Source organism: Scyliorhinus torazame, chromosome 2 (assembly GCF_047496885.1).
Source record: "Scyliorhinus torazame isolate Kashiwa2021f chromosome 2, sScyTor2.1, whole genome shotgun sequence".
NCBI lineage: Eukaryota > Metazoa > Chordata > Chondrichthyes > Carcharhiniformes > Scyliorhinidae > Scyliorhinus > Scyliorhinus torazame.
In genome coordinates this window covers 359407994-359432089 of record NC_092708.1, presented here as the reverse complement: position 1 = coordinate 359432089, position 24096 = coordinate 359407994, and the positions used below count along the sequence as shown (strand labels likewise).

The window sequence follows — 24096 nt, the reverse complement described above, 5'->3', positions numbered from 1 at the left end:
TTCATCAGCCATTTCTTGGACCACTCTCTTAAACTGTCTAAATCTTTCTGCAGCCTCCTCACCTCCTCAATACTACCTGCTCCTCCACCTATCTTTGTATCATCGGCAAACTTAGCCGGAATGCCCCCAGTCCCGTCATCTAGATCGTTAATATATAAAGAGAACAGCTGTGGCCCCAACACTGAACCCTGCGGGACACCACTCGTCACCGGTTGCCATTCCGAAAAAGAACCTTTTATCCCAACTCTCTGCCTTCCGCCTGACAGCCATCGTCAATCCATGTTAGTACCTTGCCTCGAATACCATGGGCCCTTATTTTACTCAGCAGTCTCCTGTGAGGCACCTTATCAAAGGCCTTTTGGAAGTCAAGATAGATAACATCCATTGGCTCTCCTTGGTCTAACCTATTTGTTATCTCTTCAAAGAACTCTAACAGGTTTGTCAGGCACGACCTCCCCTTACTAAATCCATGCTGACTTGTCCTAATCCGACCCTGCACTTCCAAGAATTTAGAAATCTCATCCTTAACAATGGATTCTAGAATCTTGCCAACAACCGAGGTTAGGCTAATTGGCCTATAATTTCCCATCTTTTTTCTTGTTTCCTTCTTGAACAGGGGGGTTACAACAGCGATTTTCCAATCCTCTGGGACTTTCCCGGACTCCAGTGACTTTTGAAAGATCATAACTAACGCCTCCACTATTTCTTCAGCTATCTCCTTTCGAACTCTAGGATGTAGCCCATCTGGGCCCGGAGATTTATCATAGAATTTACAGTGCAGAAGGAGGCCATTCGGCCCATCGAGTCAGTACCGGCTCTTGGAAAGAGCACCCTACCCAACACCTCCACCCTATCCCCATAACCCAGTAACCCCACCCAACACTAAAGGCAATTTTGGACACTAAGGGCAATTTTATCATGGCCAATCCACCTAACCTGCACATCTTTGGACTGTGGGAGGAAACCGGAGCACCCGGAGGAAACCCACGCACACACGGGGAGGATGTGCAGACTCCGCACAGACAGTGACCCAAGCCGGAATCGAACCTGGGACCCTGGAGCTGTGAAGCAATTGTGCTATCCACAATGCTACCGTGCTGCCCACAAATTTATCAATTTTTAGACCTCTTAGTTTCTCTAGCACTTTCTCCTTTGTGATGGCTACCATATTCAACTCTGCCCCCTGACTCTCCTGAATTGTGGGGATATTACTCATGTCTTCTACTATGAAGACTGATGCAAAGTACTTATTTAGTTCCTCAGCTATTTCCGTGTCTCCCATCACTAGATTACCAGCGTCATTTTGGAGCGGCCCAATGTCTACTTTTGCCTCCCGTTTTTAATGTATTTAAAGAAACTTTTACTATCATTCCTAATGTTACTGGCTAGCCGACCTTCATATTTGATCCTCTCTTTCCTTATTTCTCTCTTTGTTATCCTCTGTTTGTTTTTGTACCCTTCCCAATCTTCTGACTTCCCACTATTCTTTGCCACATTATAGGCTTTCTCTTTTGCTTTGATGCATCCCCTAACTTCCTTTGTCAGCCATGGCTGCCTAATCCCCCCTCTGATAACCTTTCTTTTCTTTGGGATGAACCTCTGTACTGTGTCCTCAATTACTCACAGAAACTCCTGCCATTGCTGTTCTACTGTCTTTCCCACTAGGCTCTGCTCCCAGTCAATTTTCGTCGGTTCCTCCCTCATGCCCCTGTAGTGTACCCTTATTTAACTGTAACACCTTTACATCTGATTTCCACCTTTCTTTCAAATTGCAGACTGAATTCTACCATATTATGATCACTGCCTCCTAAGTGTTCCCTTACTTTAAGATATTTTATCAAGTCTGGCTCATTACATAACACTAAGTCCAGAATGGCCTGTTCCCTCGTGGGCTCCATCACAAGCTGTTCCAAAAAGTCCTCCTGTAAACATTCAATGAATTCCCTTTCTTTGGGTCCACTGGCAACATTATTTACCCAGTCCACCTGCATATTGAAGTCCCCCATGATCACTGTGACCTTGTCTTTCTGACATGCACTTTCTATTTTGTGGTGCATTTTGTGCCCCTGGTCTTGACCACTGTTAGGAGGCCTGTACATAACTCCCATTATGTTTTTTTTTTGCCTTTGTGGTTCCTCAACTCATTTTATACCATTTTGAGTGGCTGGTTGGGGAGTGAGCTGTGGCTTGGGGTGACCAGGATCGGGGACATGCTGGGTGGCAGAGGAGTGGGCTGGATGACACCACGAGTTAGCACAATGCGCAGCGGTGGATATCCAGCTCGCGGGTAATGCCATCCGAGACTTCACAACGGTCGTGCTCGGACCTGATGGCACTCGGAGGATGCGCAGGTGTGTGGTGGTAGCTCTTCTGGGCGGACCCCTGCTCGAACGGAATTCCACATTGGCCTGAAGCCCCGAAACCTCCCTCGGGGTTGATACCTCACAATCCTAGCCACCTCACAGAAATGCTCTCTGCGTTTTCGCACTGCGCAGAGGGGGATTTCCTGTATGGGCTGCTGCACACCCTTCACCTCCTTACCATTGCCCGGACATGCCATGGCGTGCCTTGCTGTCGTCCCCACTGGAGGTCCCTCTATGGAGGTGTCCTTCCCGTCTTGGGGTCCTGGAGTGGAGGGTGTTGCAAGCAGCAGTGCCGTACAATCACCGATTGTACCAGTTCATGGACTCCCAAGAAGCCTGTCATTTTTGTGGCCTTATGGTGTCTGTGGACCATGTCTATGTTAAGTGTTATAGGCTACACTTCCTTTTTAGATTTCAGACCAATTTTTTGTTGAGCGTTTGTTTGCACTTAAGTCCCGCGCTCCTGGGACTTCCGGTTGCGGCTATGCGGAGCTAAGCCGCACGATTCGGCAGCTCCCGCTACCACGGACTTTCGGGCTCGTTAGAGGAGCCCCAACGGAAGTTTTTTTGACGCAACCCGTGGGGAAGGGAAGAGAGAGGTCCCCCTCCAACTTCTATGAAACAGACCAGAAGTGTAATGGCCAAAGGAGTGGCACTGGAGAAGCGAGGGAAAGAAAACAAAATGGCGGCGGCCAGGGACAAAGGGGAGCTGCAGGAGTTCAAGTGCTGCTTCGAGGAGCAGCGCAAGGAGATGTTGGCGCCTATGCTTTCGGCAATTGAAGGACTCTGGATCACCCAGAAGGCCCAAGAAGTTAAGATCCAGGAGGTACAGAAAAGAGTCAGTCAGAACGAGGACGAGCTCGTGGGCCTGGTGGTGAGAGTGGAGCAGAACGAGGCGCTACACAAGAGGTGGGCGGGAAGACTCGAAGACCTGGAGAACAGGTCGAGGAGAAAGAATCTGCGAATCCTGGGTCTCCCTGAGGGAGTGGAGGGGGCCAATGCCGGGGCATATGCGAGCACGATGCTCGAGGCGATGATGGGTACGAAGGCCCCTTCGAGGCCGCTGGAGTTGGACGGGGCACATCGGGTGCTGGCGAAGAAGCCCCAGGCAAATGAGCCGCCAAGGGTGATGGTGGTGAGGTTCCACCGGTTCACAGAGAGTGGGTCCTGAGATGGGCCAAGAAAAAGCGGAGCAGTAAGTGGGACAATGCAGAGATCCGAATATACCCGGACTGGAGCACGGAGGTTGCAAAGCGGAGAGCGGGTTTCAACCGGGCCAAAGCGGCGTTATACCGGAAAGAAGTGAAATTCGGAATCCTGCAGCCAGTGCGACTGTGGGTCACATACAAGGACCAACACTATTACTTTGAAATGCCTGAAGAGGCGTGGACCTTTGTACAAGCCGAAAAGTTGGACTCTAACTGAGGGTTTGTGAGGGTGGGGGCGGATATTTGAGGTTTGATGTGTGATGGTTGTTGTATATAGGGGGTCAATCACGCGCAGGAAATGTTACATGGGCTGGGGGAGAGAGACAAGGCCGCGACAGGAGCTGCGCCAGCGGGTCGGAGCGGGCTTTGGAAAGCGCGGTTTTTTTTCCCGCACGCGGGAAGAAAGGCGGGAAGGGGAACGAAGGAATGCATATTGATTGTGAGACTCCCACACGGGGAGGTCAATGGGACGGCGGGGGAAGCCGGGGTCAGCAGCCGTCAGCTGACTTACAGGAGTGACATGGGGGGAGCAAAAAAAGCTAGACCGGGGTCTAGCGGGAGGGGGGGAAAGGGTTGCTGCTGCACTGGCCGAAAGGGAATGGGACACAGAAGAGGTGGTCGGGACGGGGGTCTCCCGTCTGGGGGACTGGAGGGTGAGGGAGGCGTGGACACGGGACTGACCCAGAAAAGGAGATGGCTAGTCGGTGGGGGCGGGGGGGGGTTTGAGAGCCCCTCCAATCCGGCTGATAACGTGGAATGTGAGGGGCATGAATGGGCCGGTGAAGAGGGCTCGAGTGTTCGCGCACTTAAAGGGACTGAAGGCGGACGTGGTCATGCTCCAAGAGACACACCTGAAGGTGGCGGACCAGTTCAGGTTAAGAAAGGGATGGGTAGGACAGGTATTCCACTCGGGACTGGACGCGAAGAATAGAGGAGTGGCAATATTGGTGGGAAAGCGGGTGTCATTTGAGGCCAAGACTATTGTAGTGGACAATGGAGGGTGATATGTAATGGTGAGCGGTAGGCTACAAGGGACGTGGGTGGTATTGGTAAACGTATACGCCCCGAACTGGGATGATGCAGGCTTCATGAAGCGCATGTTGGGGCGCATTCCGGACGTGGAGATAGGAGGCCTGATAATGGGAGGGGACTTCAATACAGTGTTGGATCCAGCACTGGACCGCTCCAAATCAAGGACTGGAAAGAGGCCGGCGGCGGCCAAGGTACTTAGGGGGTTTATGGATCAGATGGGGGGAGTGGACCCATGGCGGTTTGCAAGGCGGCAGGCCAGGGAATTTTCTTTCTTCTCCCATGTACACAAAGCCTACTCCCGGATAGATTTCTTTGTTCTGGGTAGGGCGCTCATCCCGAGGGTGGAGGGGACGGAGTATTCGGCCATAGCTGTTTCGGACCATGCCCCGCACTGGGTGGAACTGGAGCTGGGAGAGGAGAGGGACAAACTCCTGTTGTGGCGGCTGGATGTGGGACTGTTGGCGGACGAGGTGGTGTGTGGGAAGGTGAGGGGGTGTATCGAAAGGTACTTGGAGGCCAACGACAATGGGGAGGTGTGGGTGGGGTTGGTATGGGAGGCGTTGAAGGCGGTGATCAGGGGAGAGCTAATCTCCATTAGGGCTCATAGGGAGAAGACAGAGGGTATGGAAAGGGAGAGGTTAGTGGGGGAGATTCTGAGAGTGGACAGGAGATACGCAGAAGCCCCGGAGGAACATAGAACATAGAAAATACAGCACAGAACAGGCCCTTCGGCCCACGATGTTGTGCCGAACCTTTGTCCTAGATTAATCATAGATTATCATTGAATTTACAGTGCAGAAGGAGGCCATTCGGCCCTTTGAGTCTGCACCGGCTCTTGGAAAGAGCACCATACCCAAACTCAACACCTCCACCCAACACCAAGGGCAATTTGGACATTAAGGGCAATTTATCATTGGCCAATTCACCTAACCCGCACATCTTTGGACTGTGGGAGGAAACCGGAGCACCCGGAGGAAACCCACGCAGACACGGGGAGGACGTGCAGACTCCGCACAGACAATGACCCAAGCCGGAATCGAACCTGGGACCATGGAGCTGTGAAGCAATTGCGCTATCCACAATGCTACCGTGCTGCCCTTAAGAACAAATAAATCTACACTATATCATTTTACCGTCATCCATGTACCTATCCAATAGCTGCTTGAAGGTCCCTAATGTTTCCGACTCAACTACTTCCACAGGCAGTGCATTCCATGCCCCCACTACTCTCTGGGTAAAGAACCTACCTCTAATATCCCTCCTATATCTTCCACCTTTCACCTTAAATTTATGTCCCCTTGTAATGGTGTGTTCCACCCGGGGAAAAAGTCTCTGACTGTCTACTCTATCTATTCCCCTGATCATCTTATAAACCTCGATCAAGTCGCCCCTCATCCTTCTCCGCTCTAATGAGAAAAGGCCTAGCACCCTCAACCTTTCCTCGTAAGACCTACTCTCCATTCCAGGCAACATCCTGGTAAATCTTCTTTGCACCTTTTCCAGAGCTTCCACATCCTTCCTAAAATGAGGCGACCAGAACTGTACACAGTACTCCAAATGTGGCCTTACCAAAGTTTTGTACAGCTGCATCATCACCTCACGGCTCTTAAATTCAATCCCTCTGTTAATGAACGCGAGCACACCATAGGCCTTCTTCACAGCTCTATCCACTTGAGTGGCAACTTTCAAAGATGTATGAACATAGACCCCAAGATCTCTCTGCTCCTCCACATTGCCAAGAACTCTACCGTTAACCCTGTATTCCGCATTCATATTTGTCCTTCCAAAATGGACAACCTCACACTTTTCAGGGTTAAACTCCATCTGCCACTTCTCAGCCCAGCTCTGCATCCTATCTATGTCTCTTTGCAGCCGACAACAGCCCTCCTTACTATCCACAACTCCACCAATCTTCGTATCGTCTGCAAATTTACTGACCCACCCTTCAACTCCCTCATCCAAGTCATTAATGAAAATCACAAACAGCAGAGGACCCTGAACTGATCCCTGCGGTACGCCACTGGTAACTGGGATCCAGGCTGAATATTTGCCATCCACCACCACTCTCTGACTTCTATCGTTTAGCCAGTTCGTTATCCAACTGGCCAAATTTCCCACTATCCCATGCCTCCTTACTTTCTGCATAAGCCTACCATGGGGAACTTTATCAAATGCCTTACTAAAATCCATGTACACTACATCCACTGCTTTACCTTCATCCACATGCTTGGTCACCTCCTCAAAGAATTCAATAAGATTTGTAAGGCAAGACCTACCCCTCACAAATCCGTGCTGACTATCCCTAATCAAGCAGTGTCTTTCCAGATGCTCAGAAATCCTATCCTTCAGTACCCTTTCCATTACTTTGCCTACCACCGAAGTAAGACTAACTGGCCTGTAATTCCCAGGGTTATCCCTAGTTCCTTTTTTGAATAGGGGCACGACATTCACCACTCTCCAATCCCCTGGTACCACCCCTGTTGACAGTGAGGACGAAAAGATCATTGCCAACGGCTCTGCAATTTCATCTCTTGCTTCCCATAGAATCCTTGGATATATCCCGTCAGGCCCGGGGGACTTGTCTATCCTCAAGTTTTTCAAAATGCCCAACACATCTTCCTTCCTGACAAGTATTTCCTTGAGCTTACCAATCTGTTTCACACTGTCCTCTCCAACAATATCGCCCCTCTCATTTGTAAATACAGAAGAAAAATACTCACTCAAGACCTCTCCTATCTCTTCAGACTCAATACACAATCTCCCGCTACTGTCCTTGATCGGACCTACCCTCGCTCTAGTCATTCTCATATTTCTCACATATGTGTAAAAGGCCTTGGGGTTTTCCTTGATCCTACCCGCCAAAGATTGTTCATGCCCTCTCTTACCTCTCCTAATCCCTTTCTTCAGTTCCCTCCTGGCTATCTTGTATCCCTCCAATGCCCTGTCTGAACCTTGTTTCCTCAGCCTTACATAAGTCACCTTTTTCCTTTTAACAAGACATTCAACCTCTCTTGTCAACCATGGTTCCCTCACTCGACCATCTCTTCCCTGCCTGACAGGGACATACATATCAAGGACACGTAGCACCTGTTCCTTGAACAAGTTCCACATTTCACTTGTGTCCTTCCCTGCCAGCCTATGTTCCCAACTTATGCACTTCAATTCTTGTCTGACAACATCGTATTTACCCTTCCCCCAATTGTAAACCTTGCCCTGTTGCACGTACCTATCCCTCTCCATTACTAAAGTGAAAGTCACAGAATTGTGGTCACTATCTCCAAAATGCTCCCCCACTAACAAATCTATCACTTGCCCTGGTTCATTACCCAGTACTAAATCCAATATTGCCCCTCCTCTGGTCGGACAATCTACATACTGTGTTAGAAAAGCTTCCTGGACACACTGCACAAACACCACCCCATCCAAACTATTTGATCTAAAGAGTTTCCACTCAATATTTGGGAAGTTAAAGTCGCCCATGACTACTACCCTATGACTTCTGCACCTTTCCAAAATCTGTTTCCCAATCTGTTCCTCCACATCTCTGTTACTATTGGGGGGCCTGTAGAAAACTCCTAACAAGGTGACTGCTCCTTTCCTATTTCTGACTTCAACCCATACTACCTCAATAGGGTGATACTCCTCGAACTGCCTTTCTGCAGCTGTTATACTATCTCTAATTAATAATGCCACCCCCCCACCTCTTTTACCACCCTCCCTAATCTTATTGAAACATCTATAACCAGGGACCTCCAACAACCATTTCTGCCCCTCTTCTATCCAAGTTTCCGTGATGGCCACCACATCGTAGTCCCAAGTACCGATCCATGCCTTAAGTTCACCCACCTTATTCCTGATGCTTCTTGCGTTGAAGTATACACAGTTCAACCCATCTCCGTGCCTGCAAATACTCTCCTTTGTCAGTGTTCCCTTCCCCACTGCCTCATTACATGCTTTGGCGTCCTGAATATCGGCTACCTTAGTTGCTGGACTACAAATCCGGTTCCCATTCCCCTGCCAAATTAGTTTAAACCCTCCCGAAGAGTACTAGCAAACCTCCCTCCCAGGATATTGGTGCCCCTCTGGTTCAGATGCAACCCGTCCTGCTTGTACAGGTCCCACCTTCCCCAGAATGCGCTCCAATTATCCAAATACCTGAAGCCCTCCCTCCTACACCATTCCTGCAGCCACGTGTTCAACTGCACTCTCTCCCTATTCCTAGCCTCGCTATCACGTGGCACCGGCAACAAACCAGAGATGACAACTCTGTCTGTCCTGGCTTTCAACTTCCAGCCTAACTCCCTAAACTTGTTTATTACCTCCACACCCCTTTTCCTACCTATGTCGTTGGTACCAATGTGCACCACGACTTCTGGCTGCTCACCCTCCCCCTTAAGCATCCTGAAGACACGATCCGAGACATCCCTGGCCCTGGCACCCGGGAGGCAACATACCTTCCGGGAGTCTCGCTCGCGACCACAGAATCTCCTATCTATTCCCCTAACCATTGAATCTCCTACAACTATTGCTTTTCTATTCTCCCCCCTTCCCTTCTGAGCCCCAGAGCCAGACTCCGTGCCAGAGACCTGACCGCTCGGGCGTTCCCCCGGTAGGTCATCCCCCCCAACAGCATCCAAAACGGTATACTTGTTTTGAAGGGGAACGGCCACGAGGGATCCCTGCACTGTCTGCCTGTTTGTTTTTTTCCCCCTGACTGTAACCCAGCTATTCTTGTCCTGTACCTTGGGTGTGGTTACCTCCCTGTAACTCTTCTCAATCACCCCCTCTGCCTCCCGGATGATCCGAAGTTCATCCAGCTTCAGCTCCAGTTCCCTAACACGGTCTTTGAGGAGCTGAAGTTGGGTGCACTTCCCGCAGGTATAGTCAGTGGGATCCCTCACCACCCACATCCTACAGGAGGAGCATGTAACTGGCCTAGCCTCCATCCCCTCTTACCTTAAAGAATATAGCTGCTGTGTGGACTAACTAGATCTCCGCCCTTCGACTCTGCTCCCAGTCAGCTACACTTCCTGTAAACTCCTGGCTCTCTTCACACTCTTTGCGGAAATGTCGGAAACAAAATGAAAGGAGCACCTTACTCCCTCCTCACCTAACTCCCTCGGTCACCAAACTCTCACTATCGCACTCAAAAAGCACCAAATTCAGCACTCCCTCGGTCACCAAACTCTCACTATCGCACTCAAAAAGCACCAAATTCAGCACTCCCTCGGTCACCAAACTCTCACTATCGCACTCAAAAAGCACCAAATTCAGCACTCCCTCGGTCACCAAACTCTCACTATCGCACTCAAAAAGCACCAAATTCAGCACTCCCTCGGTCACCAAACTCTCACTATCGCACTCAAAAAGCACCAAATTCAGCACTCCCTCGGTCACCAAACTCTCACTATCGCACTCAAAAAGCACCAAATTCAGCACTCCCTCGGTCACCAAACTCTCACTATCGCACTCAAAAAGCACCAAATTCAGCACTCAGTGCAAACAAAGTCTGCACTGTAGGGGATCACTTTTATACTGTGAATCTAGCCTCTGAAAAACTGGCCTAATCCAATTAACTAATTAACAAGCTCCAGCTGCAAGTGCCTAGAAGTAGAAGCCTGTTTAAAGCTGATTGAAAATTCACCTTCTTCTAAACCAAACAGCAACTTTTAAGTTAATTAACTAAATAAAAGAAAGACTAAACTTTAGATAAAAATGAAGCCTTATACTCCCTCGGTCACCAAACTCTCACTATCGCACTCAAAAAGCACCAAATTCAGCACTCAGTGCAAACCTAAAAACCTAGTTCCCAGGCCCCAGCGAGATTTTGAACTCGCGACCCCTGGTTTACAAGACCAGTGCTCTAACCCCTGAGCTATGGAGCCGCTAAGATTACTTGGGGAAAGACGACGGCTCCAGACGGAGTTTGACCTGTTGACCACAGGGAAGGCGGAGGCATCATGGAGGAAAGCACAGGGGGCGACCTACGAGTATGGGGAAAAGGCCAGTCGGATGCTGGCACACCAGCTCCGTAAGAGGATGGCAGCGAGGGAAATAGGGGGAGTCAAAGATGGAAGGGGAGCCACGGTTCGGAGTGCAACGAAAATAAACGAGGTATTTAAGGCCTTTTATGAAGAGCTGTACAGATCCCAGCCCCCAGCGGGGGAAGAGGGGATGAGCCGATTCCTAGATCAACTGAGATTCCCGAGGGTGGAGGAGCAAGAGGTGGCTGGTTTGGGGGCACCAATTGGGTTGGAGGAGCTGAGCAAGGGTTTGGGGAGCATGCAGGCGGGGAAGGCCCCGGGACCGGATGGATTCCCGGTGGAGTTCTGCAGGAAGTATGTAGACCTGTTGGCCCCGCTACTGGTGAGGACCTTTAATGAGGCAAGAGAGGAGGGGACCCTGCCCCCGACAATGTCGGAAGCGACAATTTATTTGATCCTAAAGCGGGACAAGGACCCACTGCAATGTAGATCGTACAGGCCGATCTCGCTCCTCAATGTGGATGCAAAGTTGCTGGCAAAAGTGCTGGCCCCGAGGATCGAGGACTGTGTCCCGGGGGTAATCCACGAGGACCAGACGGGATTTGTAAAGGGCAGGCAACTAAACACCAATGTGCGGCGGCTCTTAAACGTGATAATGATGCCATCGGAGGAGGGAGAGGCGGAGATAGTGGCAGCTATGGACACGGAGTAGGCCTTTGACCGAGTACCTCTGGGAGGTGCTGCGTAGGTTTGGGTTCGGGAGAGGGTTTATCAGTTGGGTTAAGCTCCTTTACAGATCCCCGATGGCGAGTGTAGTGACGAACCGGCGGAGGTCAGAGTACTTTCGACTTAACCGAGGGACGAGGCAGGGGTGCCCCCTGTCCCCCCTGTTGTTCGCATTGGCGATCGAACCATTGGCCATGTCATTGAGGGAGTCTAATAAATGGAGGGGGGTGGTCTGAGGGGGAGAAGAGCATCGGGTGTCGCTATATGCAGATGACCTGTTGCTGTACGTGGCGGATCCAATGGAGGGGATGGTGGAGGTCATGCAGACTCTAAGGGAGTTTGGGGAATTTTCGGGTTATAAGCTCAATGTAGGGAAGAGTGAGCTCTTTGTATTACAGGCGGGGGACCAAGAAAGAGGGATCGGGGACCTACCGCTGAGGAGGGCGGAGGGGAGCTTTCAGTATCTGGGGATCCAGATAGCCAGGAGTTGGGGGACCCTACATAAATTGAATCTGACGAGGTTGGTGGAGCAAATGGAGGAGGATTTCAAAAGATGGGACACGCTACCGCTCTCGCTGGAGGGTAGAGTGCAGTCGGTCAAAATGGTGGTCCTTCCGAGGTTTCTGTTTGTGAAACTAACTAGGTGCCTTCCCATCGTGATCACTAAGGCCTTTTTTAAGAGAGTAGGCAGGAGTATTATGGGGTTTGTGTGGGCGTATAAGACCCCGAGAGTAAGGCAAAGGTTCCTGGAACGCAGTAGGGACCGAGGAGGGTTGGCGCTGCCAAACCTGGGGAGCTACTACTGGGCAGCAAATGTGGCGATGATCCGCATGTGGGTTATGGAGGGTGAGGGGGCGGCATGGAAGAGGATGGAGATGGTGTCCTGTAAAGGAACGAGCCTGGGGGCGTTGGTGACGGCACCGCTGCCGCTCTCGCCGACAAAGTATACCACGAGGCCGGTGGTGGCGGCAATGCTAAGGATCTGGGGCCAGTGGAGACGGCACCGGGGTGCAATGGGAGCATCGGTGTGGTCCCCGATCAGGGGTAACCACCGGTTTGTCCCGGGGAAGATGGACGGGGGGTTCCAGAGCTGGCATCGGGCAGGGATTGGAAGAATGGGGGACCTGTTCATCGCCGGGACGTTTGCGAGCCTAGGGACACTGGAGGAGAAGTTCGAGTTACCCCCGGGAAATGCCTTTAGATATATGCAGGTGAGGGATTTTGTGAGGCGACAGGTGAGGGAATTCCCGTTGCTCCCGGCACAAGAAGTTCAAGATAGGGTGATCTCGGGTGTATGGATCGGGGAGGGCAAGGTATCGGAAATACACCAGGAGTTAAAAGAAGAGGGGGAAGCGCTGGTAAAAGAGTTGAAGGGTAAATGGGAGGAGGAGCTGGGGGAGGAGATCGAGGAAGGTCTGTGGGCTGATACCCTAGGTAGGGTTAATTCCTCCTCCTCGTGTACCAGGTTCAGCCTGATACAATTTAATGTGGTCCATAGAGCGCACTTGACGGGGCGAGGTTGAGTAAGTTCTTTGGGGTGGAGGACAGGTGTGGAAGGTGCTCAGGGAGCCCGGCGAACCATGTCCATATGTTTTGGTCATGCCCGGCACTGGAGGGGTTCTGGAGAGGAGTGGCGGGAGCAATATCTCAGGTGGTGAAAGTCCGGTCAAGCCAAAGCAATATTTGGAGTAGTGGACTAACCGGCAGTGCAGGAGGCGAAAGAGGCCGGCATTCTGGCCTTTGCGTCCCTAGTAGCCCGGCGAAGGATCTTGCTAATGTGGAAGGAGGCGAAGCCCCCCAGCCTGGAGACCTGGATAAATGATATGGCTGGGTTCATAAAGTTGGAGAGGATTAAGTTCGCCTTGAGAGGGTCTGCGCAGGGGTTCTACAGGCGGTGGCAGCCATTCCTAGATTATCTCGTGGAGCGTTAGAGGAAGGTCGGTCAGCAGCAGCAGCAACCTTGGAGGGGGGGGGGGACATGTCCTGGGGTAGGGGGGGGACTGCCGGGGAGGGTGGGTGAGCAAGAGATAACATGAAGGGTTGGAGAAACTGGCACGTACGGGAGAGGGCCAGTGTACAAAGCTGTGTAAATAATTTTTAAAATATATTTTATTCAAATTTTGTGGCCAAACATAACAATACAAAGTTTTTCCTTTTTAACAACAATAAAGCAATATAACTAACAGTGGCCAGTTTTTAATAAATAAATAATATATAAACAAAAAACTAAATGGCAACTGCCTTATCAAAAATAATTACTCTCCAAAAATACAATCCAACAGTCCAATATACATTACCTAATACAAATATCTATACATATACAGAGACATCCCTGAGAACCCGCACGGGTCCTCCACCCCCCCCCCCCTCCCCCCTGGGTTGCTGCTGTTGCCTTCCCATTCCCTCTATCGTTCTGTGAGGTAGTCAATAAACGGTTGCCACCGCCTGGTGAACCCTTGAGCCGAACCCCTTAATGCAAACGTTATCCGTTCTAGCTTTATGAACCCTACCATGTCATTTATCCAGGTCTCCACGCCCGGGGGTTTGGCTTCCTTCCACATAAGCAATATCCTACGCCGGGCTACTAGGGACGCAAAGGCCAAAACATCAGCCTCTTTCGCCTCCTGCACTCCCGGCTCTTCTGCAACCCCGAATATAGCTAACCCCCAGCTTGGAAAGCTGTGTAAATATATCATTTTGACATGTATACATCTTGCTCTGCGCGGTTTCTTGCTTTTTTTTTGTTACGGGGGTGGGGGGGGGGTTTATTGTTTGTAAGGGAGAAAAATTGTGTTAAAAAACTTTAATAAATATATTTATTTTTTTAAAGTCCCACGCTCCTGATCTATGGGTACCCAGAGCGGAGAGGGGCAGGGAAAGTAGAGGACCTCCTTGTGAACCTGCTCCTGGGCCTGACGAAGCATGCCATTTATAGGTCCAGGCAGCAGGCGACCGATGGGGTCGTCCGACCAGACTGTCTGCCCCTCTTCCGCGGCTACATTCTTTTTTTTCCCATTCATTTATGGGATGTGGGTGTTGCTGGTTAGTCCAGCATTTATTGCCCATCAGGAGGTGGTGGTGAGTTGCCTTCTTGAACCGCTGCAGTCCTTGAGGTGTAGGTATACCCATTATACTGTTAGGGAGGGAGTTCCAGGATGTTGCCCCAGCAACAGTGAAGGAACGACGATATATTTTCAGATCAGGGTGGTTAGTTACTTGGAGGGGAACTTCCAGGTGGTGGGTTTCCCAAGTATTTGCTGCTCTTGTCCTTCTAGATGGATTTGGAAGGTGCTATCTAAGGAACCTTGGTGAGTTCCTGCAGTGCCTCTTGTAGATGGGACAAAAGGTGGAGGGTTTGAATGTTTGTGGAAGGAGGAGCAATTAAGCGGGCTGCTTTGTCCTAGATGGTGTCAAGTCAAGGGGTGATGGTTAGATCCTTTCTTATGGGAGATGGTCATTGTCTGGCACTTGTGTTGCACTAATGTAACTTGCCACTTGTCAGCCCAACCTGGATATTGTCCAGATCTTGCTGCATTTGGATACAGACTGCTTCATTGTCTGAGGAGTTGCAACTGGTGCTGAACATTGTGCAATCATCTGCAAACATCCCCACTTCTGACCTTATGACGGAAGGCAGGTGATTCGCGGCCGGGTGTCCCGAGAAAGGGAGCATTTGGTGTCCACGGGCACCATCGAGGCCTTCCATGCCTGGTGGGCACTGCAGGCATCATGGTGCTTTATTGACCCCTTTAATTGCACTCTCATTTGGTGTTTTTAAGTTTCCATTCTTTGTTAAGTTTGGGCAGTGCCCCTAACAGTAGCACTGCTCCTTTTTGCTTTGTCCCTAAGTTTGTTTCCTTTCTTTTATTTTGTTAGTTGACCTCGAAACGTGGCCAGTTCACCTACCCTGCACATCTTTGTGTTGTGGGGGGTGAAACCCACTCAGACACGGGGGGAATGTGCAAACTCTACACAGGCAGTGACTCGGAGCCGAGATCGATCCTGTGTCCTCGGTGCCGTGAGACAACTAACCATGCCCTGTACAGTTGTAACAAGACTTTTCTATTTTTATACTCCATCTCCCTTTTAATAAAAGCCAAAGCTAAATTAGCCTTTCCAAGGACTCCTTCTGCACTGTAAATTCTATTATTCTAATTACTTGCTGTACCAGCATGCTAACTTTTCGTGATTCATGTACAAAGACACCCAGATCCCTCCGTACTGCAGCAATTGCAGTTGCACCATTTAAATAATATTCTGCTTTTCCATTCTTCCTGCCTAATGAATGGACACATTTTTCCCCAACCCTGTTTCCAGTTAGTTAGATTTTTTTAATGTATTTTCATTACAAATGCATATCAAAACAGGTTACAGCAAATCAACACCCCGGGAAACGTACTTCCCAACAATAAAGTTTATGCAACTTTTTCCCTTTTTCACCTCCCTCTCCTCCCCCCCCCACCCCACCCGCTACAAACAGCTCCTCAAACATGGCCACGAACATCCCCCACCTTTTCTCAAATCCCTCTGTTGGTCCCCTTAACTCGTACGTTATCTTCTCCAACCGCAGGAAAGTCGCAAAGGTAACCCAACCAAGCCACTACCCCTGATGGCGATGTTGACCGCCACTCCAGTGAAATTCGCTGTTGGATAATCAGAGAGGCGAAGGCCATGTTAGTTAGTTAATTCTCTGTCCATGTTAGTGCATCACCTCCAACACCATAAGTTCCTAACTTGTGCAGCGATCTTTTATAAAGCACCCTATCAAACACACTACATCTACTGGTTCCACGTTATCCACCCTGTTTGTTACATGCTCAAAGAACTCTTCATGGTTGTATAATAATTTTCTAATTGTCTTGCCACTTCCTTCTTAATAATGGATTCTAACTTCTTTCTAATGACATGTTAGTCTAACTGACCTGTAGTTTTCTGCTCCCTACTTTCTTGAGCAATGGGTGTTATATTTGCAGTTTTCCAATCTGCTGGGTCCTTTCCAGAATCATGGTAATTTTGAAAGATTATCACAAAGATTTCTAACTTTGTAGATTACATTTGGATTTGTCTGCAATATGTTGGATGTGGGTTTTAACTTTATATTCTTGAAGTTATGCAACTTTCACTGTACTTCAGGAAGTTGTTTCAAAATGCAGGTTGTAAAACATTAGGCTTTTAAAATACTTGCAAAGCCTTTTTTGGCCATTTCATTCTGATTGTAAGCATTGAAACCCCACTAAATGAACAAACCTTTTCCTTTCGAGGCTCATTGTTTTTGGTGACAGAAGGATAGGCCAGGGGTACAGATTGAGCATAAATGACAAAAGAACCAGAGTGGCGGTGAAGAGACTATTTTATTCAGTGGTTTGTTAAAATTTAGAATGCACTGTCTAAAAGGGAAGCAAACTTATCAAAAGTGAATTCTATTTCATGAACTAGAATTGGGCAGCACGGTAGCACAAGTGGCTAGCACTGAGGCTTCACAGTGCCAGGTTCGATTCCCCGCTGGGCCACTGTCTGTGCGGAGTCGGCACGTTCTCCCCGTGTCTGCGTGTGTTTCCTCCGGGTGCTCCGGCTTTCTCCCACAGTCCAAAGACATGCAGGTTAGGTGGATTGGCCATGCTAAATTGTCCTTGGTGTCCAAAAAGGTTAGGAGGGGTTATTGGGTTACGGGGGTAGGGTGGAAGTGAGAGCTTAAGTGGGTTGGTGCAGACTCGATGGGCCGAATGGCCTCCTTCTGCACTGTATGTTCTAAATCACAAAGATTACATCACAGAAGTAGACTTAACAAATCTTTACAGTGCAGAAAGAGGCCATTTGGCCCTTGAGTGCACTGGCTCTCTAAAAGAACATTCTACCTAGCCCCACTCCTCTACCTTATCCCCGTAACTTTGCACATTCTTTCTGTTCAGATAGTAATCCAATTTCCTTTTGAGTGCTTGGATCGAACCTAGTCTCCACCCACCCTCTGGGTGGAAAGAATTGGACATCAATTTTATTCCCTTTGCCCATTATTTTGACCCTGTGCCCTACTAGTTCTTATGCTGTCTTGAGTGGGAATATTTTCTCACGATTTAATCTGTCCGTACCTCTCAGGATCTTGAATGCTCCTCAGAGCTGCCTTTTTTCCAAGGAAAACAGTCCCAATCCCTCCGGTTCTCATAGTTACAGTTCTTTATCCCTGGAATCATACCAACTCTTCCCAATGCCTTCACATCCTACCTCAAGTATGATGCTCCGAAATGGATGTAGTACTCTAGAAGAGGCCTAACTAGTGTCTTATACAACTTCAACACGACCTCTTACTCTTGAACTCATTGCCCCTATTAATAAAACCCAAGATACCATATGCTTTATTAACTGCTGTCTCAACATACAGGCGGCACAATGGTGCAATGGTTGGTGCTGCTGCCTCATGGTGCCGAGGACCAGGATCGATACCAGCCCTCGGTCACTGTCCTTGTGGAGTTTGCACATTCTCCTCGTGTCTGCGTGGGGCTCACCCCCCACAACCCAAAGATGTGCAGGGTAGGTGGATTGGCCACGCTAAATTGCCCCTTAATTGGGAAAAAAATAATTGGGTACACTAAATTTCTATTTTAAAATATGCTGTCTCAACATGCCCTGCCATCTTTAATGACTTGTATACATATACATCAAGGTCTCGCTACTCCTGAACTTTCTTTAGAGTTTCTCCCTTTATTTTATACTGCCTCTCCATATTCTTCCTGAATCACCTCACACTTCTCTGCATTGAACTTCATTTACCACTTGTCTGTCCAATGCACCAACATGTCTACATCCTTTTGAAGTTCAAGACTATCTTCATCACAGTTGACAAAGTTTTCAATCTTTGTACCATCTGCAAATTGTGAAATCTTGTCTCTGACCCCCACAGTCTAGGTATAAATCAGGAAGAGTAAAGGTCCCAATACTGACCGTTGGGAAACTCCATACAAACCTTCCTCCAATAACCATTTATCTCTGTTTCCTGTCATTCAGCCAATTCCTTGTCCAACTGCCTAGTTTCCATTTTATTCCATGAGCTATAATTTTGCTCGTACGTCTGTTGTGTGGTATTGTATCATGTAACTTTTGAGAATCCATAAATGCCACATCAACAGCAATGCTCTAATGAACCTTCTCTGTTTCCTCCTCAAATAAACTACAGCAAGTTAGTTAAACATGATTTTTGGCGGCGCAATGGGTAACACTGCTGCTTCGCAACGCTGAGGGCCTGGGTTCGATCCCGGCCCCAGGTCACTGTCTGTGTGCAGTTTACACATTCTCTCCGTGTTTGTATGGGTCTCCACAACCCAAAGATGTGCACCCTAAATCACCCCATAATTGGAAAAAAAGAATTGGGTACTTTCAATTTTAAAAAAAAAGCTAAACATGATTTTCCCTTAATTTATCCATGCTGGCTTTCCTTAATTATCCTGCACTTGTCTAAGTGAATATTGGTTTTGTTGCAGACCATAGTTTCCAGCTATATCTTCGGCCTATTGTGTCTGTGCTTTCCAAAGGAGCAATGCACCTAGTGCTATTCATCTGCCTTTGCCCCATAACTCTGCACATTCTTCCTTTTCAGATAATCCAATCCTCTCTGAAAGCTTCCATTGAACCTTGTGAATTGTGTACTTGGGCATCACATTCCAGATCTTAACTAATCGCTGCATGAAAAAAGTTTCTTCGTTGCTACTTTTGCCAATTATCTTAAATCTGTGCCCTCCCATTCATGACCCTTCCACCATTGAAAACCGTTTTGCCCTATCTGCCCTTTCCAGAACCCGTATTATTTTGTACATCTCTATCAAATCTCTCAATCAGATCTCCTCTCAATCTCATTTCCAAGGAAAACAGTCCCAATTTCTCCAATCTATTTATGTTCCTCATCCCTGGAAGTATTCATGAGAATCTTTCCTGCCTTCACATCTTTCCTAAAGTGTGACATGTAGTACTTTTTTTTAAGTACCCAATTCTACTTTTTTCCAATTAAGGGACAATTTAGTGTGGCCAATCCACCTATCAACCCATCTTTGGGTTGTGGGGGTGAGACCCATGCAGACACGGGGAGAATGTGCAAACTCCACACGGGCAGTGACCCGGGGTCAACCCCATGTCCTCGGTGCCGTGAGGCAGCAGTGCTAACCACTGCGCCACTTGCCGGCCCCTGGATGCAATACTCCATTTGTGCGGTGTTCACTCTTGCCAGCGCTGTCACAGGCATGCATCTGCAACAGTAGATTGTTGCGGGTGAGATCAAGTCGGATTTTCCCTCTTGGCTCTTTTACGAATTGGTGCAGGCCCAATCTGGCAGACATGTCCTTCAGGGCTGGGCCAGTTCTGTCAGTAGTGGTGCTACCAAGCTATTTTTAGTGATGAATAATGAAGTCACCCACCCAGAGTCCATTCTGTGTCCTTGACACTTTAAAAAATATATATATATTTTTATTCTCCTTTGTCACATTTTCTCCCAAATTTACACCCACCAACAATAAACAATAAGCAGTAATGAATATAATGTCAATCCCCATATCAACAACAACAATCCCATCCTTCCACCAACCCCAAAACAACTGCCTGCATGTTAACATAAACAAATAACAAAAAGGAATCAGGAATCACCCATAGTCACCATTAACACATACTATCTCTCTCTTCCCCGCCCCCCCACTAATGTTCGATGTAATCCAATTCTTGAAATTGCATGATGAATAATGCCCATGAATTGTAGAGCCCCCTCCATCCTTCCCCTCAGTTCAAACTTAACCTTCTCAAGAGGCAGGGCACAGGGTGGAGAGGTTGCTCTCCATCCCATTCTTGATACTTTTAATGCTTTTTCCAAGTGGTTTTCGACATGGGGGAGAAGTGATTTATTAATTGAAGGAGAACTATAAGTGGTATTCAGCAGGAAGTTTACCATGAGACTTGGTGGGATCTGAAGTCAATATTGAGGACTCCCCAAGCTACCCCTTCCTGATTATGTATGTCTGGTGGGCCTGACCTGCCATTAGGTCAAGACACCCCAGGGATAGTGGTGCTGGTGTTTGGGACACTAGCTCGAAGCTGAGTCATGATTATAACTATGTGAGGCTTTTATTTTCGTAGCTCTCTCAACTTTGGCACAAGTTCTCAGCTGGTAGCTACGGGGTGACTGCAGGTTGCACTTTTATCATTTCCCATGCCAGGTGGTCCATGCAGAATTTTTGACTTGTCTGTAGTGTTTTGACACAACTGAGCGGCTTTCCCAGCCATTTCAGTGAGCAGTTAAAAATCAACCTGGAGTCACATGTAAGCTAGCCAGGGTAAGAGCAGCAGATTCCCCTCCCTAAAGAGCACTAGTGAACCAGATGGGTTTTTATGACAATCCAGTAGCTTCATGATCATGATTACTGAGACTAACCACTCATTCCAGGTCTGTTAATTAACTGAAGTTTAGTTGCTGTGGCGGGATTTGAATTTGTGACTCTGGAGCTCTGGATTATTCATCCAGTAAGATTACCACTTATGGTACTGTTTCCCAAAATATGACTGAGTATATAATGATGGCATCCTGAATTATTTATACACCCAAAGTACAAGAAGTCATTATTCTTCAGTCTGCTATTCCAGATATTTTGTGCATGAAAGTTGAGTTTAGGTCATAGAAAATACAAAACCTGTCTGAAAGTTGAGCTTGAATTCCTATTGGTAAGAAGTCTAAATTACAATATGTATGATCCAATTGCAGAATTTAATTAAAATTTAGTTTATTGTTAAAGGATATTTTTGTACAATATTGAGAGATTTAAACAACAATGTAAGAGACATCTGTCTCTGGCAGCTCATGTGAACATTTGATGGGCTTTGCTCTGCTTGATTCCACAGCAAGAAGGATCCCTCTGTGCACAGCATTGCCTCAACAATTTGTTGCAGGGAGAGTACTTTAGCCCTATAGACCTCTCTACAATTGCACAGCAGTTGGATGAAGAGGAGCGAGAAAGAATGGCAGAGGGAGGAACTACCACAGAGGAATATAGAATATTTTTACAGGTAAAAACCGCAAGTTAACTCAACATCAATTTTAGTGATGCTGCTCTGTGTAGACCACTTACCATGCCTCAGTGGTAGCACCCTCTGAGTCGGAGTGTTCTGCATTCCAGTCCTGCTCTAGAGACCTATGCACATAAACTAAACTGACACTTACCGCAGTGCCGAGGGAGTGCTGCCATGTTGGAAATGTCACATGTATGGTAAATTGTTAAACCAAGATCTCATCTGCCTTCCACAATTCCGATAGTAAATTCACACAAATGTGAAGAGCACCTCAGTATTAGCCCGTAGTTTATTAACATGTGATCCCAGTCTCGTTTCTTCCAGTTGCCCGTTGAAATTATGCAGACTGTTACATACTTTGCCAATCAATAATGGGCACCATTGGCATTTAATCTGTGTACCATGAATTTTTGCTTTATTCCCATCATCACTCACTTTTTCTCTTTCAATGTAGCAACCTTCAGGAAATATGGATGACAGTGGATTCTTTTCAATTCAAGTAAGTGTCTGAATTTAAGCCTATAAATGCATTGCAGCTTGCAATAACTATTTTCTTATTTCTTCCTCTCTCCACTTTTCGCACACTATTCAGAAGTGATAAGAATTGATTGTTTTTCCTTTACCCTTGTAGTTGATAAATAAGACTTAATTACATCACAGTGGACAGGGCTAGCAAGCTGAATTTAATTGGCTAGTTTGATTTGTTCTTTTTCTATTGCTTATCTGCTTCCTCATGCTTTGCTTTTTACTTATCTCGTTTTAGTTTCTGATCTGGCTTTCTCAATCATTTTCTCCATGTTGTTTCTAAGTCAGTTCTGCAACTATTTTATTCGCTAAACATCAGCATACACTATTTTTAACACAGAAAAATGCACATTATTGGAATTGTCGGTATTTACAAACCTGTCCATAGCTATCACTGCCAAAGCACCTCTACTATTAATGCAGCTCAGGGCTAATATAAAGCTGGAATCACCATCAAATAATTGAAGGGGATGGAAACTGAAATTTGGCCTGATACACATGACAATATTTTGGTTAATGGCAGCCATAAATCGTCTACCATGAATTTTTACTGTTGTCGTGACGCCAAAGCAACCCCCAAATTAACAGTTTTAGCTAGTGAAAGAACCTTGTCCTGTGAGGAGGAAATATTTAACGGCAGTGATTAAGTAAATAGCAATATTGGTAGTTCTAGTTTAGTGCCTGATTGCCCCAATCATAATTGCAGAAGCATTGCTCCCAAATGTACTTTAGCGTGGAGAGGAACTGGGTGGAATTAGACAAACCTGGTCATATCCAAATATGATCATAAAGATGCACTGTATTTATTTCCTTGGCTATTTTGCGTTAGTATTTTATATAATTTTGTCAATTAAGAAAACAAAAGATGGAGGCAAAAGTATTCAGGTTGAATAAACTTTAGTTGTTCATTTTTCTGCTTATTCTCTTTAACAGTCTAATCTGGTGATTCACCTGGCAATGAAGTAGCTTAATATTTGAATCATACAGTATATTAGCATTGTAGCACCATTATAATCTTGCAGTGGTAGACCAAATGCTTGTTCTCCCCCACCTCATTCCACTGAATTTCCCATTTTAGAGGCTTTAGAATAGTGCCAAAGGTGGGAAAATCAAATGGAAAATCATTCCTGAATCAGTTAGCTGCCAGTCCTCTCGGAGTCAGTTGGCAACCTGTGCAACATTCTGAAAACTAATTGCAAAAGCTACCCTCCCCCTTTCTGATCCGTTTCTTTTGGCATTGCAAATTTACTAACAATTCAGTACAAGATTGAAAGCACCGATAAATCCCTCTATTGCCAAAGCATATTTGAGTGGTGTTTTAGAAAAATAATATTTTTAATTGGCAGTGTTTTTTGGTGGAAGGTTTCAAATATAAAACTAGCCACATGCTTCTATTATGTTAACGTAGAGATTTAAAATGACCAAGCTACATTTTGGAATAAAATGGCAATGCCCCTTCTTTCTTGCTTGTGGATTGATTTTTTTTTTAAATTTAAATGACCCAACATAAAATAATTGAAGTATTTAAAATGTATTCACAGCTTTCAAAATAATGCAACATTTGACGTGTATCTTTAGGATAAAAGTTATAAAAAGTTATTTTTGTTCATTTGTTTAAGTTGCTCATCCACCATTTAGAATGTGTAGTTTTTATGTAGTTATTATAGCTCAGTGCAGTAGTGCATGAACACACTTGTGACTCTTCCATGGACTCCGACACGGTTACTTCTCTCTGGTTCAATCATGGGGGGGGGCGGGTATTTTGCTTTGAGCACACAGTTGGTTTTTAAAAAATTTCTAGCCCACAATGCCAACCCTTTCTCTGCTACTTCACATCTATCATCTGTTTGCCAAAACCTTCAGCAGTTGTTTGTTACCCAGCCTTTTGAGGAGCAGGTTCAAAATCATCATTCAATTGACAGCCTGTAAATTCCTAACATCAGAGAAGGATTAAAAACAAAAAGACTATTTGACCCGTCCAGGCTCCCCTCCCCAATCCAGTCAAAGGAGAAACAGCTCAAACACTCATCCATCTTTTAACCATGCTACTCTATTGTGGGGGCGGGGTGGGGGGGAATTAGAAAAAAGAACTACTGCAGGAATGGTGAATTTGTGGAATTCCTCACCAAAGCAATCACATAATACTCCAGAAGAATGTAGCTCTCCGTGACCCCTTATTATCACACCTCCCGCAATGACAAAGTATCACTCCTCTCAAGAAGT

General features: G+C 47.0%; 1 protein-coding gene and 1 non-coding gene across 4 annotated transcripts in view; one reads left to right on the top strand and one right to left on the bottom strand.

Moving 5' to 3' along the window:
• atxn3 (ataxin 3) overlaps window positions 1–24096 on the top strand; it is a 70425-nt gene that overhangs the window by 6503 nt on the left and 39826 nt on the right. For all 3 annotated transcript variants that reach the window (XM_072492242.1, XM_072492237.1, XM_072492249.1), the window contains exons 2-3: window positions 21181–21345; window positions 21803–21847. In XM_072492242.1, coding sequence (XP_072348343.1) covers window positions 21278–21345; window positions 21803–21847 — 113 coding nt within the window. In that variant the 5' untranslated portion in view covers window positions 21181–21277. The remainder of the gene's footprint in view (window positions 1–21180; window positions 21346–21802; window positions 21848–24096) is intronic.
• Window positions 10415–10488, bottom strand: trnat-ugu (transfer RNA threonine (anticodon UGU)). Its single transcript has one exon. It is a non-coding gene; the product is annotated as a tRNA-Thr (tRNA).